The sequence below is a fragment of the Thunnus albacares genome, chromosome 8 (assembly GCF_914725855.1).
Source record: "Thunnus albacares chromosome 8, fThuAlb1.1, whole genome shotgun sequence".
Lineage (NCBI taxonomy): Eukaryota > Metazoa > Chordata > Actinopteri > Scombriformes > Scombridae > Thunnus > Thunnus albacares.
Window position 1 is genome coordinate 34,655,629 of NC_058113.1, and position 14,273 is coordinate 34,669,901.

Sequence of the window (14,273 nt, forward strand, 5' to 3'; positions counted from 1 at the left end):
TGCGTGTGTGTTGTATGTTGTGTGTGTGTTGTATGTTGTGTGTGTTGTATGTTGTATGTTGTGTGTGTATGTTGTATGTTGTGTGTGTGTTGTATGTTGTGTGTGTGTGTTGTATGTTGTATGTTGTGTGTGTGTTGTATGTTGTGTGTGTGTTGTATGTTGTGTGTGTTGTATGTTGTATGTTGTGTGTGTATGTTGTATGTTGTGTGTGTGTTGTATGTTGTGTGTGTGTGTTGTATGTTGTATGTTGTGTGTGTGTTGTATGTTGTGTGTGTGTGTTGTATGTTGTATATTGTGTGTGTGTGTGTTGTATGTTGTGTGTAGGGGAGAGGTGGTGGAGCCCCCTGCTGGAGGAGCTGCAGGAGGAGGGCAGCTGCATTCAGGCCGACAGCTGGAGTCTCGCTGTGGAGCCGAACTTCCTGCAGACGCTTCATAAAGACCTGATCAAAAAACAAGACGTCATCTACGGTAACAAATACACACACACATATATACATATATACATATATACACACACACATATATACATATATACATATATACACACACACATATATACATATATACACACACACATATATACATATATACATATATACATATATACATGCATGTATATATATTTATATAGATATATATAGCCTATATATACAAAATATACACACAAATGTAACTATATGCACTCAGTGAGCACTTTATTAGGTACAACTGTAACAATCCAATACTCCAGTACACCCATCACCACCCATCACCACCCATCACCACCCATCACCACCCATCACCACCCCAATGATAAACATCAAGTTGATATATATCAGAGAAAACCTGTTCCTGTTTCTGTTGCCATGACGACTACAGCAGGATAAGCGTCTGTTTTGTCTCTCTCTCCAGAATTGATCCAGACGGAGTTCCACCATGTGCGGACGCTGCGGATCATGGAGGGGGTGTACCGGCGGGGGATGCTGGAGGAGGTGATGCTGGAGGCGGGCGTGGTTCACACCATCTTCCCCTGTCTGGACCAGCTGCTGGAGTTCCACTCCAGCTTCCTGTCAGAGCTGCTGGCCAGGAGGACGCAGGGTCTGGCGGAGGGCAGCTCCACCAACTTCACCATCCGCGACATCGGAGACCTGCTGCTCAGACAGGTACGGCAGGACAGGTGACCTCTGACCCGGGGTCAGTGACATCACACAGGTTCATCTGTTTAAGCTCCGTTAAAGTGATTTTGTTCCGGTAAAATGCAGAAACACTAAGAGATGAAACATCTTCGTGTCCTGCGTCGGTTTTAATCTGATTAAGAGTGAAAGTGAATCATCGTGTTGTAAATGTGCTGCTTCACTTTCTTATTGTGTTCAGCTGTAAACTACTCCGACCTTTTTAAATTATTAATAATCTTTATTTATAGAACACAGTTTACAGAGTTCTTCACAAAGTAAAAATCAAATATAAAATCTAAACAAATGAGGAACTTTAGGATAAGAAAAGACATGAACTAGATGTGATTAAAAATAGATAAAAACAAGTTTTTAAACTAAATTCCAACATAAATATAGAATTCTGCTGGAGTTGAAGCGCTCACATCACAGATTATTTTTATTAAGTGCTGAACGTTGCACAGACTGTAAAGTTTATGATTTCTATAAATATATTAATATAAATTAGAGGACAGAGTGAGACTCAGAGAACAGTGAACATAGCTCCACCTGCTGGACACCTGCAGTCATTACAGACACGTCCCATCACTGTGAGGGCTGCTGGTGACGTGGTGGGTGATGTGCTGTGAGCTGGGCGCTGTTTGGTCTTTGTTCTGTCGTTCTCAACATGGCGGCCGCATTAAAGTATGTTTCTGAAAACATGTGAGGCGTAAAATAGGAACAGCAGTAACAGAGTATTGATTCATATCTGATCAGCACTGCCTAGTTTGATAGTTTAGTCAGATAGTTTGAGTCATTGGTCCGTCTCCTCGCCGCTGCATCCATCATGAACCTGCAGCCGCAGCCGCAGCCGCAGCCGCAGCCGCAGCCGCTGCTCCGCACAGAAAATAAACATGTTTGCACATTTAATCAATTAGTGTTTTTAACTCTGCTGCAGTTTTAAAGATGTTGCTGTAAACAAAGATTTACCTGCTTCATCTCACCTGTAACCTGTGTGTGTGTGTGTGTGTGTGTGTGTGTGTGTGTGTGTGTGTTTGTGTGTGTGTGTGTGTGTGTGTACGTGTGTGTGTGTGTGTGTGTGCGTGTGTGTGTGTGTGTGTGTGTGTGTGTGTTTGTGTGTGTGTGTGTGTGTACGTGTGTGTGTACGTGTGTGTGTGTTTGTGTGTGCGTGTGTGTGTGTGTGTGTGTGTGTTTGTGTGTGTGTGTGTGTGTGTGTGTGTGTGTGTGTGTGTGTTTGTGTGTGCGTGTGTGTGTGTGTGTGTGTGTGTGTGTGTGTGTGTGTGTGTTTGTGTGTGTGTGTGTGTGTGTGTGTGTTTGTGTGTGCGTGTGTGTGTGTGTGTGTGTGTAGTTCTCAGGTCAGTGTGCAGACGACATGAAGAAACTTTACTCTGAGTTCTGCAGTCGACACCCGAAAGCTGTGAAACTCTACAAAGAAGTTTTTTCTCGAGACAGAAGACTGCAGCAGTTCATCAGGGTGAGGACCAGAACCAACAGGGACTGGACCAGGACCAGAACCAACAGGGACTGGACCAGGACTAGAACCAGTTCAGCCTGGACCCTGTTTCTGTTCAGACTTCATATTTCAGACTGTGGGTCAGACTAGACCTGGTTTAGACCTGTTGTTGCTCTGCCTGGTTTATCTTTCTTTAGTCTGGGTTGTTTCAGACCAGGTCTAAACCTAATGGACCTGTTGGACCTGGTTCAGACCCAGTTCACTCTTTGTGGTTCAGCCTGGTCTGGTTCTTTCTTTAAGACCCAGTTTATCCAGAAGTAGCATTTGTTCCACTATAGATACAGTTTACACCTGGTTTAACTGATATAAACTGGTTTTAACAGGTTTAAATCAGTTTAAACTAAACCAGTTTAAACCAGTTTAAACTGTTTTTTACTGGTCTTTGTGTATTAATGTTGACTCTTTGTCTCTCTCCATCCCATAATGTTCAGCATGCCTGCCGCGGCCCGCTGCTACGTCGTCATGGCGTCCAGGAATGCATCCTGCTGGTGACCCAGAGAATTACAAAATACCCCGTCATCATCCAGAGGATCCTTGACAACACCAAAGGTAACCTGTGACCTCTGACCTGTGACCCCTGACCCTCCCCAGTCACTCTGATGTTAACCATGACCTCTGACCTGCAGGCAGCGAGGAGGAGGTGCAGGCTGTGAGCCAGGCTCTGCGCCTCCTGAAGGAGCTGATCAGCTCTGTGGACCGGGAGGTGCTGGAGCTGGACCGGACCAGGAGGCTGCAGGAGGTGCAGGCCCGGCTGGACCCGCGGGCCCAGGCGGAGGTCCGGGGAGGAGGCGTGTTCAGGGGAGGGGAGCTGCTGAGGAGGAGGCTCCTCCACGAGGGAACGCTCCACTGGAAGGTCCAGGGCTCCCGGCTGAAAGGTAGGCTGATGATGTCACCTGATCACTTGTTCACCTGCGATGATGTCACTCCAAGGTATGTGGGTGGAGCTTAAACACCAGTGTCACCTGACCCGCCTCTCTGTGTTGTTGTCCAGAGGTGAAGGTCCTGCTGATGTCAGACATCCTGGTTTTCCTTCAGGAGAAAGACCAGAGGTTCACCTTCGCATCACTAGTGAGTCACACCCGTTCACACCCATTCACACCCGCTCACACCTGTTCACACCTGTTCACACCCGCTCAGACCTGTTCACACCTGCTCATAACTGCTCACAACCATTCACACCTGTTCACACCCGTTCACACCTGTTCACACCCGTTCACACGTGCTCACAACCATTCACACCTGTTCACACCTGTTCACACCCGTTCACACCTGTTCACACCCGTTCACACGTGCTCATAACTGCTCACAACCATTCACACCTGTTCACACCCGTTCACACCCTCTCACAACTGCTCACACCCGTTCACACCCGCTCACAACTGCTCACACCTGTTCACACCCGTTTACACCTGCTCATAACACCCGTTCACACCTGTTCACACCCGTTTACACCTGCTCATAACACCCGTTCACACCTGTTCTCACCCGCTCACAACTGCTCACACCTGTTCACATCTGTTCACACCTGCTCACACCCACTCACACCTGCTCATAACACCCGTTCACATCTGTTCACACCCGCTCACACCCGCTCACACCTGTTCACACCCGCTCACACCCGCTCACACCTGCTCATAACACCCGTTCACACCTGTTCTCACCCGCTCACACTAGGGCTGTACCGAAGCTTTGTTTGTTGCTGTGGTATTTGAACAGTAAAATCAGTATTCAGATATGTATATATATATATTTCATTTCATTGTTGTTGTTGTTATCGTTCGTTGTTTATTGTCTTATTAGAGGTTGTGAAGTGTCCTCGGGGGACTTGAAAGATGTTTATAATTTCAATGTATTATTATTATTATTATTATTATACCTGTTCATACCTGTTCATACCTGTCTGTCCTCTTGTCTCAGGACAAGTCTCCGGTGGTCTCCCTGACTAAGCTGATCGTCAGAGACATAGCCAATCAGGAGCGAGGGATGTACCTGATCAGTGACTCCACCCCCCCAGAGATGTACGAGCTGCACGCTTCTTCTAAAGACGACCGCAGGACCTGGATGAGCCGGATCCAGCAGGCTGCACAAAGGTCAGGACTGCACGGTACTCTGTAGTACTCTGAGTACTCTGTAGTACTCTAGTACTCTGAGTACTCTGTAGTACTCTAGTACTCTTAGGTCCCCTGTAGTACTCTGTGATACTCTGAGTATGATACGGTACTCTGAGGTACTCTGTAGTACTCTGAGGTACTCTGTGGTACTCTGTGGTACCAGTGAATCAGTTTGCAGGACTAGGATCAATTAGTCCAGGTTAGACTAATTTTCACTGTTCTAGTTATAGGTAGTATAGTAGTATATAGTACCTTGCAGTACTCAGGTTAGTACTGTGTAACACTCTGTAATACAGTGCAGTACAGTGTAGTAGTATAATGTAGTACAGTTTATAGTACTCAGTATCTCACAGTGTCAGTATTGTGTGTTTTGTCTCCAGCTGTCCGTCCAGAGACGAGTTTCCTCTCATAGAGACTGAAGACAAAGCTTTACTGCGAAGATTGAAAGGTAAACAACACCTCCTGTCTGTCCTCCTGTCTGTCCTCCTGCCTGTCTTCCTGCCTGTCCTCCTGTCTGTCCTCCTTCACCTCCTGTCTGTCCTCCTGTCTGTCTTCCTGCCTGTCCTCCTGTCTGTCTTCCTGCCTGTCTTCCTGTCTGTCTTCCTGTCTGTCTTCCTGTCTGTCTTCCTGCCTGTCCTCCTGTCTGTCTTCCTGCCTGTCTTCCTGTCTGTCTTCCTGTCTGTCCTCCTGCCTGTCTTCCTGTCTGTCTTCCTGTCTGTCCTCCTGTCTGTCCTCCTTCACCTCCTGTCTGTCCTCCTGTCTGTCCTCCTGTCTGTCTTCCTGCCTGTCCTCCTGTCTGTCCTCCTGCCTGTCTTCCTGTCTGTCTTCCTGTCTGTCCTCCTGTCTGTCCTCCTTCACCTCCTGTCTGTCTTCCTGCCTGTCCTCCTGTCTGTCCTCCTGCCTGTCTTCCTGTCTGTCTTCCTGTCTGTCCTCCTGTCTGTCCTCCTTCACCTCCTGTCTGTCCTCCTGTCTGTCCTCCTGTCTGTCCTCCTTCACCTCCTGTCTGTCCTCCTGCCTGTCCTCCTGTCTGTCCTCCTGCCTGTCTTCCTGTCTGTCCTCCTGTCTGTCCTCCTGCCTGTCCTCCTGCCTGTCTTCCTGCCTGTCCTCCTGTCTGTCCTCCTTCACCTCCTGTCTGTCTTCCTGCCTGTCCTCCTGTCTGTCCTCCTGCCTGTCTTCCTGTCTGTCTTCCTGTCTGTCCTCCTGTCTGTCCTCCTTCACCTCCTGTCTGTCCTCCTGTCTGTCCTCCTGTCTGTCCTCCTTCACCTCCTGTCTGTCCTCCTGCCTGTCTTCCTGCCTGTCCTCCTGTCTGTCCTCCTGCCTGTCCTCCTGTCTGTCTTCCTGTCTGTCCTCCTGTCTGTCCTCCTGCCTGTCCTCCTGCCTGTCTTCCTGCCTGTCCTCCTGTCTGTCCTCCTGCCTGTCCTCCTGCCTGTCCTCCTGCCTGTCTTCCTGCCTGTCCTCCTGTCTGTCCTCCTGCCTGTCTTCCTGTCTGTCCTCCTGTCTGTCCTCCTGCCTGTCTTCCTGCCTGTCCTCCTGTCTGTCTTCCTGTCTGTCCTCCTGTCTGTCTTCCTGTCTGTCCTCCTGTCTGTCCTCCTGCCTGTCTTCCTGCCTGTCCTCCTGTCTGTCCTCCTGTCTGTCTTCCTGTCTGTCTTCCTGTCTGTCCTCCTGTCTGTCCTCCTGCCTGTCTTCCTGCCTGTCCTCCTGTCTGTCTTCCTGCCTGTCCTCCTGTCTGTCCTCCTGTCTGTCTTCCTGTCTGTCCTCCTGCCTGTCCTCCTGCCTGTCCTCCTGCCTGTCTTCCTGCCTGTCCTCCTGTCTGTCCTCCTGTCTGTCTTCCTGTCTGTCCTCCTGTCTGTCCTCCTGTCTGTCTTCCTGTCTGTCTTCCTGTCTGTCCTCCTGTCTGTCCTCCTGCCTGTCTTCCTGCCTGTCCTCCTGTCTGTCTTCCTGCCTGTCCTCCTGCCTGTCCTCCTGTCTGTCCTCCTGCCTGTCTTCCTGTCTGTCCTCCTGCCTGTCTTCCTGCCTGTCCTCCTGCCTGTCCTCCTGTCTGTCCTCCTGCCTGTCTTCCTGTCTGTCCTCCTGTCTGTCTTCCTGTCTGTCCTCCTGTCTGTCCTCCTGCCTGTCTTCCTGTCTGTCCTCCTGCCTGTCTTCCTGTCTGTCCTCCTGTCTGTCCTCCTGCCTGTCCTCCTGTCTGTCCTCCTGTCTGTCCTCCTTCACCTCCTGTCTGTCCTCCTGTCTGTCCTCCTGCCTGTCTTCCTGTCTGTCCTCCTGCCTGTCCTCCTGTCTGTCCTCCTGTCTGTCCTCCTGTCTGTCTTCCTGCCTGTCCTCCTGTCTGTCCTCCTGTCTGTCTTCCTGTCTGTCCTCCTGCCTGTCCTCCTGCCTGTCCTCCTGCCTGTCTTCCTGCCTGTCCTCCTGTCTGTCCTCCTGTCTGTCCTCCTGTCTGTCCTCCTGTCTGTCCTCCTGCCTGTCCTCCTTCACCTCCTGTCTCTCCTCCTGCCTGTCCTCCTGCCTGTCCTCCTGCCTGTCCTCCTGTCTGTCCTCCTGTCTGTCCTCCTTCACCTCCTGTCTGTCCTCCTTCACCTCCTGCCTGTCCTCCTGTCTGTCCTCCTGTCTGTCCTCCTTTCGTCTCTTAACTCATGTATAAATAATCATCCAGCTGTTGTCTCCTCCTCTTCCTCAGCTGACATCCAGCAGAAGGACAGGGAGGTTCTGGAGCTCCTGCAGGAGCGAGTCACTCTTTTTTCAGACCTGGTGGAGGCGACGGGTAGAGGAGCAGAAGAAGGAGATCAGGAGCTCAGCACCTCCTCCAGGACCTCTTCCTCCTCGTCCAACAGGAACCTGTTCAGAGCCGACACTCCTCACGCTCCTCAGGCCGAGCCGCTGCTCACCACCGCCATCTCTGAAGGTAGGGCTCTGATTGGCTGCTTCACAGGAAGTGGTTAGAGGAGTTTAAATCAAACGTGAACTGATTCTGTGTTTCTGTCTTCAGTGGACAAACTGACCGAGCTGCTGTCAGGAACCAACATCCAGAAATCTACCGTAACCAACGGCAACCAGGAGCTCAGCAGTGAGTCACTGTCATCTGTCTGATCAATAAAAACTAAATCTGTCTGATCAATAAAAACTAAATGTGTCTGCTGTTAATAAACACGATGTGGATCAGAAAGGATCCAGTAGAACAGACTGGATCCTGAAGGTCTGACAGACACACACATCTAATGTCTGAGTGATGAACAGACCTTTACCTGTCTGTCTCTAATAACTGTCTGTCTCTACCTGTCTGTCTCTCTCAGACGGTGACTCTGGTTCACTGAACGGTTCTTTTGAGTTGAACAGCGGCTCTTCGAAGGTAAGTAACCTCTTGACCTTTAACCTTCATCCTCAGATTAAGGCCTCCGTTTTTAAACTTGAAAATGTGACAGATTGTCTTCAGATGAACAGAAAGTAAAAGTCGTCTTTAAATGTTTTATTTTCCTCTTTGTGACTGACACTAAACCAGGCTCTGTATGAAGGTTTGCTGAGTGTCTCCAGACTGATTTAGTTCCTTCAATCTAAAAGGAAACAGAAACATTTAAAAATAGTCTGAGTTTTACGGCCACAGCGAATCAACAACACGAGGGATCAGACGGGAGAGTAGTGACAGTCGAAGCACAGATGCTCATCTAAACGTTGAGATGATCTGTGAAGAACTAAAACTACCAAATTAAGAGCGGCAAGAAACGTTTCGTCTCTTTTTTTTTTTTTCTCAGGACCGAAACGGGAACCAGCTGCAGCAAACCTTAAATGAGGTAAGATGCACTTCCTGTTTTTTGACCAGAGGAAAGAATCTGTCCAATCAGAGCTGTTAGTAACACCTGTCCTCCCCACAGGAAGTCCGTCAGCGATTGGTCAATCTGAGCACGCAGCTTCACGCCCTGCAGGTCAGACAGGAAGTTATTCTTCATATGATGATATTTATGACAGAGCTACCTGCCTTCTGACACATTAACTCCGCCCCCCGCAGGCTGCTGTGATTCGTCAGGACTCGATCCTAGAGCTGTGTTTCAGGCCCGGCCCCGCCCCCAGCTCCACCCCCAGCTCCGCCCCCCGCCTCAATCGGTCCATGTCGCGGGACACGGGGCTGGACGCCGGCGGGGAGGCGGTGCTACTGAGGCGGCAGGTGGAGCTGCTGCAGGACGAAGTGACACGGCTGCGTCTGAGGGGGGAGGAGGCGGAGCCAGGCAGCAGGAGGAGGAGCAACGGAGAAACCGGTGATGTCATCAAGGGGGAACAGGTGTGTGTGTGTGTGATCTGTCTGATCGTTAAGATCCGTTTTATAAGGAAGCTAATATAAGCTAAGCTAATATAAACAAAACTAAGCTAATATAAGCTAAGCTAATACAAACAAAACTAAGCTAATATAAGCTAAGCTAATATAAACAAAACTAAGCTAATATAAGCTAAGCTAATATAAACAAAACTAAGCTAATATAAGCTAAGCTAATATAAACAAAACTAAGCTAATATAAGCTAAGCTAATATAAGCTAAACTAAGCTAATATAAGCTAAGCTACTATAAACTAATCTAAGCTAATATAAGCTAAGCTAATATAAGCTAAACTAAGCTAATATAAGCTAAGCTAATATAAACTAAACTATGCTAAGCTAATATAAACTAAACTAAGCTAATATAAACTAAGCTAATCTCAGGTGTCTCTGTCAGCAGGTGAGCAGGAGGCGTGGCAGCAGGGAGCTGGAGCCCCGCCCCCTCGCCCCATTGGCCAGTCAGGAGCCTGACGACCAATTAGACGGCGTCCAGGAAGGAATGGAGGAAGAAGAGGAGGAAGTGGTGAAGATCTCTCCTCGCTCTGACAGCCCCAGAGGTCCGTTCAGTTCAACTCAATCAATCAATCAATCAGTATATTGATCAGTATTACATGATTGACAATGAGTCAGTGTAACTAATTTGACTACACCATGGTAACGTGACCTTTGACCTTTCAGACCTGCAGGACATCCCGGAGGAGAGCGAGTGTGGAGCAGATCCCAGTTAACGTCTCGGAGACCTCTGCTGATGTCACCGTGATGTCACCGTGACGTCACAGAGAGCAAGCTGATCTCAGACTTTTTTTCAAGGAAGTTGCAGAAGGAGATGATGATGTCATTTCCTGTTGATGTTTTACAGAAGTGAACTTGTTTCGACCAAATCAGACGATCACAGCTGCCATACTTTTGTTCCTGAGATGTTTTCTGAAGGTCACACAGGAAGTATAACCCATGTGACCTGTTTACATCAGTGTCAGGAGCTCCGCCCACAAGTGCTGGAGTGGGCGGGGTTTCTGTTGGGATGGGCGGGGTTTATGGCGGGGTGGGCGGGGTTTGGGTGTTAATGGGAGGTTCCCACCATAAACTTGTTGCAGGATAAACTTCAGTTTAAAGTTTCCGTCTGCTTCAAACAAACGAGTTCGTACGTTGGCGCGTCCTCAGGTGTGTTTCTACCTGCGCTGGAAGGCGGAGCTAAAAGGCTGATGTCACAACCTCTGAGTCTGTGACGGCGCCGCTCACTTTCATTCAGCGTTTCTCTCGTTTGTTCCCATGAAAACTGATATTTTTACATGTTTGTGTGAAGAATGAAAAATGTTTTTTAAAATCTTTAATGTTCAGTTCAGGTGAAGAACTCGACATCATGCGGTTTCCAAGGTAACCGGATATTTATTATTGATCAGAATTTGTGGAAACTAAAAATTAAATCTTTGATTTCTTCTTCAGGGCAAGAAAACCGTTTTTAACCTTTATTGAAGAAGAGATTCTTAAACTTTTACCTTCTTACTTTTAATAAAATAAAATGTAAAACCCGCCCATGTCCACACCTCCACCTGCCTGGCCAATCAGAGCGCAACAAGAGCGTCAGACGCTCTCTGTGCTGGAGACGTAACCGCTCCTGTAACAGACGGGAGAGTACGTCACATCCTGTGTTTGTTCTTTTTAAACAGCAAACACACGTTTTATATTCTGATATCTAAATGTTTCTTTACTGGAAACGACACAAAATAACCAACAGCAACTAAACCAGAAACTTCCGGCTGGTTTTTATGGTGAAATGAGGAGAAACTTCAACTCAATGAATCAGCTGTTCGCCGTCAAAGACACCGCGTCCTGCAGCGCTTTCAACCTGAGTGACAGGAAGTAAATACAAACAGGCATCCGACAAAAGGTCAGCTCGAAACGGCGCGTTGCGGCGCTGTGACGCTGCGGCGTGACGCTGCGGCGTGACGCTGTGACGCTGCGTCGTGACGCTGTGACGCTGCGTCGTGACACTCGCTCACGTCGCGTTCAGTTAGGACATGTGTAAAGTTGGCGTGACGTCAGATTGTTTTCAGAAAGCTCCAGTTTGTTTGAAGCAGACGTAAATGTTCAAATATTCACGGTCACCACACTACATTACCCAGAATGCCTTTGATATCACCAGGACACAGTCCCGGCCTGCTGTGTAGTTTAGATGCTCTCTGACTCTGTCTGTGTTATAATATGTTGAAATGTTTTTATATCTTTGTGATTATGAGAATGAAACAATGTAAACTGTATTTATATGGAAACAAACAGTAAACGTAGTTCGACGTTAGAATTAGATTCAAGTAGAAAAAAAAGAACCTGAAACCAAAATTCATATTTTTTTTAAAATTGAGAATAATGTTTGACGGCAGGCGTGAACGTAGAAGTTTATATAAAGTTCACCAAAATATTTAGAGGAGGGCAGTTTGTTAGCTTGTTAGCATGTTATACTTGTTATACAACAGGAAGCTGGATCAGCCAATCGGCTCGTTTGATGTGCAAAGCTGCGCTGTACGTCACAGAGACGTGTGACATTCAGTGAATCAGCCTGATGAAGAATGTCTGACAGGATGTGACGGTGGATGTATTATAGGACCTGAATACTGGACTCAAAGCCAAATAATCAGCTTCCTGCTGTAAAGAACCTGGATGTTGGATAGAGCATGCTCAGTAGAGACTCCCGCTGTCCGAGCCAGCAGACTTCCTGTTGGCTGATTGTTTACCTGAGTGAGATATAATAATTTAATCATGAGATAAGACTTTATTGATCCCCAGAGGGGACGGTTGCATGTTGCAGCAGGGCAGGAAACACGGAAACTGATAAGAACTACGAGTAATAAACACAACAAAATAAGAAGTAAACGACATTCAGTCTATTTACAATATAAACATTTCAATACGTCTCTCGTGACTTTCCAGATGTTATCAGACTGAACGCATCAAAGTCTGATAATAAAACGAGTCATTTCACTTTTTCCAGCTGAGGGTCAGCTGTTTTCCAATGACTGTGTAGGGAAAATATCTTTTTGGGGCCAGTGTGCGTCACGTGACGGACAGGAAGCTGTAATTACACGGTTTGGCTGTTTTGCCAAACTGGCTTCACATTCCGGCGCTGCTGATCCTGCTGAATACATACAGAACAGCTTCTCCCACAGAGACTCCAGGAAAGTTTTACAAATATAAAACCTTCATAATACAAAAAAAAACAACATTTGTTTGCAGCTGGAGGCGACCTGTCCAAACTTTTACAGACTTCTCTTATCATGGCGGCCTGCAGGGGAAAAAAGCTTCCTGCTGTAATACTGAGAATCACCACCGGGGGGGGGGGGGGGGGGGGGGGGGGGGGGGGGGACTCTGGTATCTGTGGGATGATCAGTGTGGGAGAGAAGTGTTAGGATCTTTATGAGGAGAACGATGGTCGCCATGGACGCGGTCGCCGTGGACACAACCGTGATGTCCAGTTCAGTTGATGCTGGATGATTCTGCTGAAGTGAATTTATTCCAGAAGCTGCAGGAGGAGCGACGATGATGATGATGATGATGATGATGATGATGATGATGATGTCAGTGAAGAAGAACGTCAACATCAGCTGATAAAACCGAAACAAGCTCCAACACGTCTTCAGCTCAGAGAAAAACAACTTAAAGACAGGATTGTAGCAGACAGGAGATATGACGCAACACTTTTACAGATATACAGTCAGACGTCCAATCAGCTGCGAGAGAGTCGAGACGTTCTTCACACACACACAACATCCAGGAACTCAAGATAAAAACATTAATCTCATGTCATTAATGAGTGACTGTGTGTTTAATATCTCCTGTAAAGGCTTCAGCTCTTCATCAGTACCATGACGTGTTTGTGGTCGCTGATGTTTCTAACCTGTAAACATAAACTGATCTGTTTTCCATAAAGCTGAACTCATCAGGCGTTTGTTCCCGGCAGGTTGAGACCAGTCCGGTCTGTCGTTGATGCTGTAATCTGATGTCTGACAGCAGTTTGAAGTTCAGACTGAGCTCTCACGTCGTGTTTTCTGTAAAAAAAACAAAAGAAACTAAACTGCTGGATTCAGAAACGCTGCAGAGTTTTACCTGAAATGTAGTTTTTCCTCTCGGACAGTAGACATGTTTAAAGTTAGTGTTTGTATAAAGATTTGATCCGTTCTGCTAAAAAAAAGAAGAAAACTGTAAATGATTTGTGTTTTTAATGTAAGTTTATTGTTTTTTTCTGTGTGTTCTTTATAAATCTCATCAGCTGGACACGATGCTGCTGCTGCTGCTGCTTTTATTTCTCTACATTCAACTGTTCACTGTCCTTCAGTCATTTCTGTAAAAACAAGGAAACAACAGACACATTTAAAAAAAAAACCAGAGGATTTGAACATGTTTAACAGTGCTGAAAGCTCTGCTGCTGTTATTCTCATAAAGTTCATTATAATGAACAGATCAGACTTTCACAGAGACACTGAGATGAAAAACAAACTGCTGTATGAATGAAAATCAATAATATGAGATTAGAGAGATGACAAAACACTATATTCACTACAACACCTGAGACAAGTCCAGCAGTGTGTCTCTGTCAGTTTATGTGTGATATAAAGTAATAATAGATCAGATTTAACAGAAAGAGGAATTCAAATTTGTAGAAAAATGACTTTTTTTGGACTAAAAGAGGTTTTCTTCGCTGTAATCATTCCTCCTGTTCATACTGGATATTAAAGATCCTTCAAATGTGTTTTAATGGAAGTGATGGAGGATAAAATCCACAGTGTGTCCACACACTCATTTATTCCTTATCAGTCATTAGCTCGTTAGCTTAGCTTAGCTTAGTTTAGAAGCCAGTTGAACTGTGACAGTTGTTATTGTTCCAGTTTGACAAACATCTTATAAACGAGCAGCAGCTCCGAACATGAGTCAACTCGAAGCTGCTACAGGCTGAAACACTGAAGAATTTACCCGCAGACTGACGCTAGCAGCCGTCTACTGCTAGACATGCTAACTCTGCTAGCTTCTTCTTCTGATCCGCTAACAACAACAACACTCATTTAAAAGTCTGTGTGAAGCTTCTATTCAGCTTCATCAGTCTGAGTTCGTCATATCAAGTGGATATCTGACACATTTACAGTCTTTGTGTTTCCCTGTTGAGCTGCAGGTGGAAGTATAGTAACAAAAAGAGGAACTTTGGCACTAAAAAGA

The 14,273-nt window shown here is 46.8% G+C and overlaps 1 protein-coding gene across 3 annotated transcripts in view; it reads left to right on the top strand.

Annotated features, from left to right (window-relative positions):
• Nucleotides 1-13,342, top strand: part of arhgef2 (rho/rac guanine nucleotide exchange factor (GEF) 2) — a 38,940-nt gene extending 25,598 nt beyond the window's left edge. For 2 of the 3 annotated variants that reach the window (XM_044359428.1, XM_044359430.1), the window contains exons 7-22: nt 325-468; nt 892-1,142; nt 2,500-2,625; nt 3,096-3,213; nt 3,291-3,539; nt 3,656-3,732; nt 4,582-4,754; nt 5,156-5,223; nt 7,447-7,671; nt 7,756-7,833; nt 8,060-8,115; nt 8,516-8,554; nt 8,636-8,686; nt 8,770-9,039; nt 9,469-9,628; nt 9,750-13,342. In XM_044359428.1, the coding sequence (XP_044215363.1) occupies nt 325-468; nt 892-1,142; nt 2,500-2,625; nt 3,096-3,213; nt 3,291-3,539; nt 3,656-3,732; nt 4,582-4,754; nt 5,156-5,223; nt 7,447-7,671; nt 7,756-7,833; nt 8,060-8,115; nt 8,516-8,554; nt 8,636-8,686; nt 8,770-9,039; nt 9,469-9,628; nt 9,750-9,799 (2,135 nt within the window). In that variant the 3' untranslated portion in view covers nt 9,800-13,342. The remainder of the gene's footprint in view (nt 1-324; nt 469-891; nt 1,143-2,499; nt 2,626-3,095; nt 3,214-3,290; nt 3,540-3,655; nt 3,733-4,581; nt 4,755-5,155; nt 5,224-7,446; nt 7,672-7,755; nt 7,834-8,059; nt 8,116-8,515; nt 8,555-8,635; nt 8,687-8,769; nt 9,040-9,468; nt 9,629-9,749) is intronic. The other variant, XM_044359429.1, reaches the window with a different exon arrangement.
• The last annotated feature ends 931 nt before the right edge of the window (nt 13,343-14,273 follow it).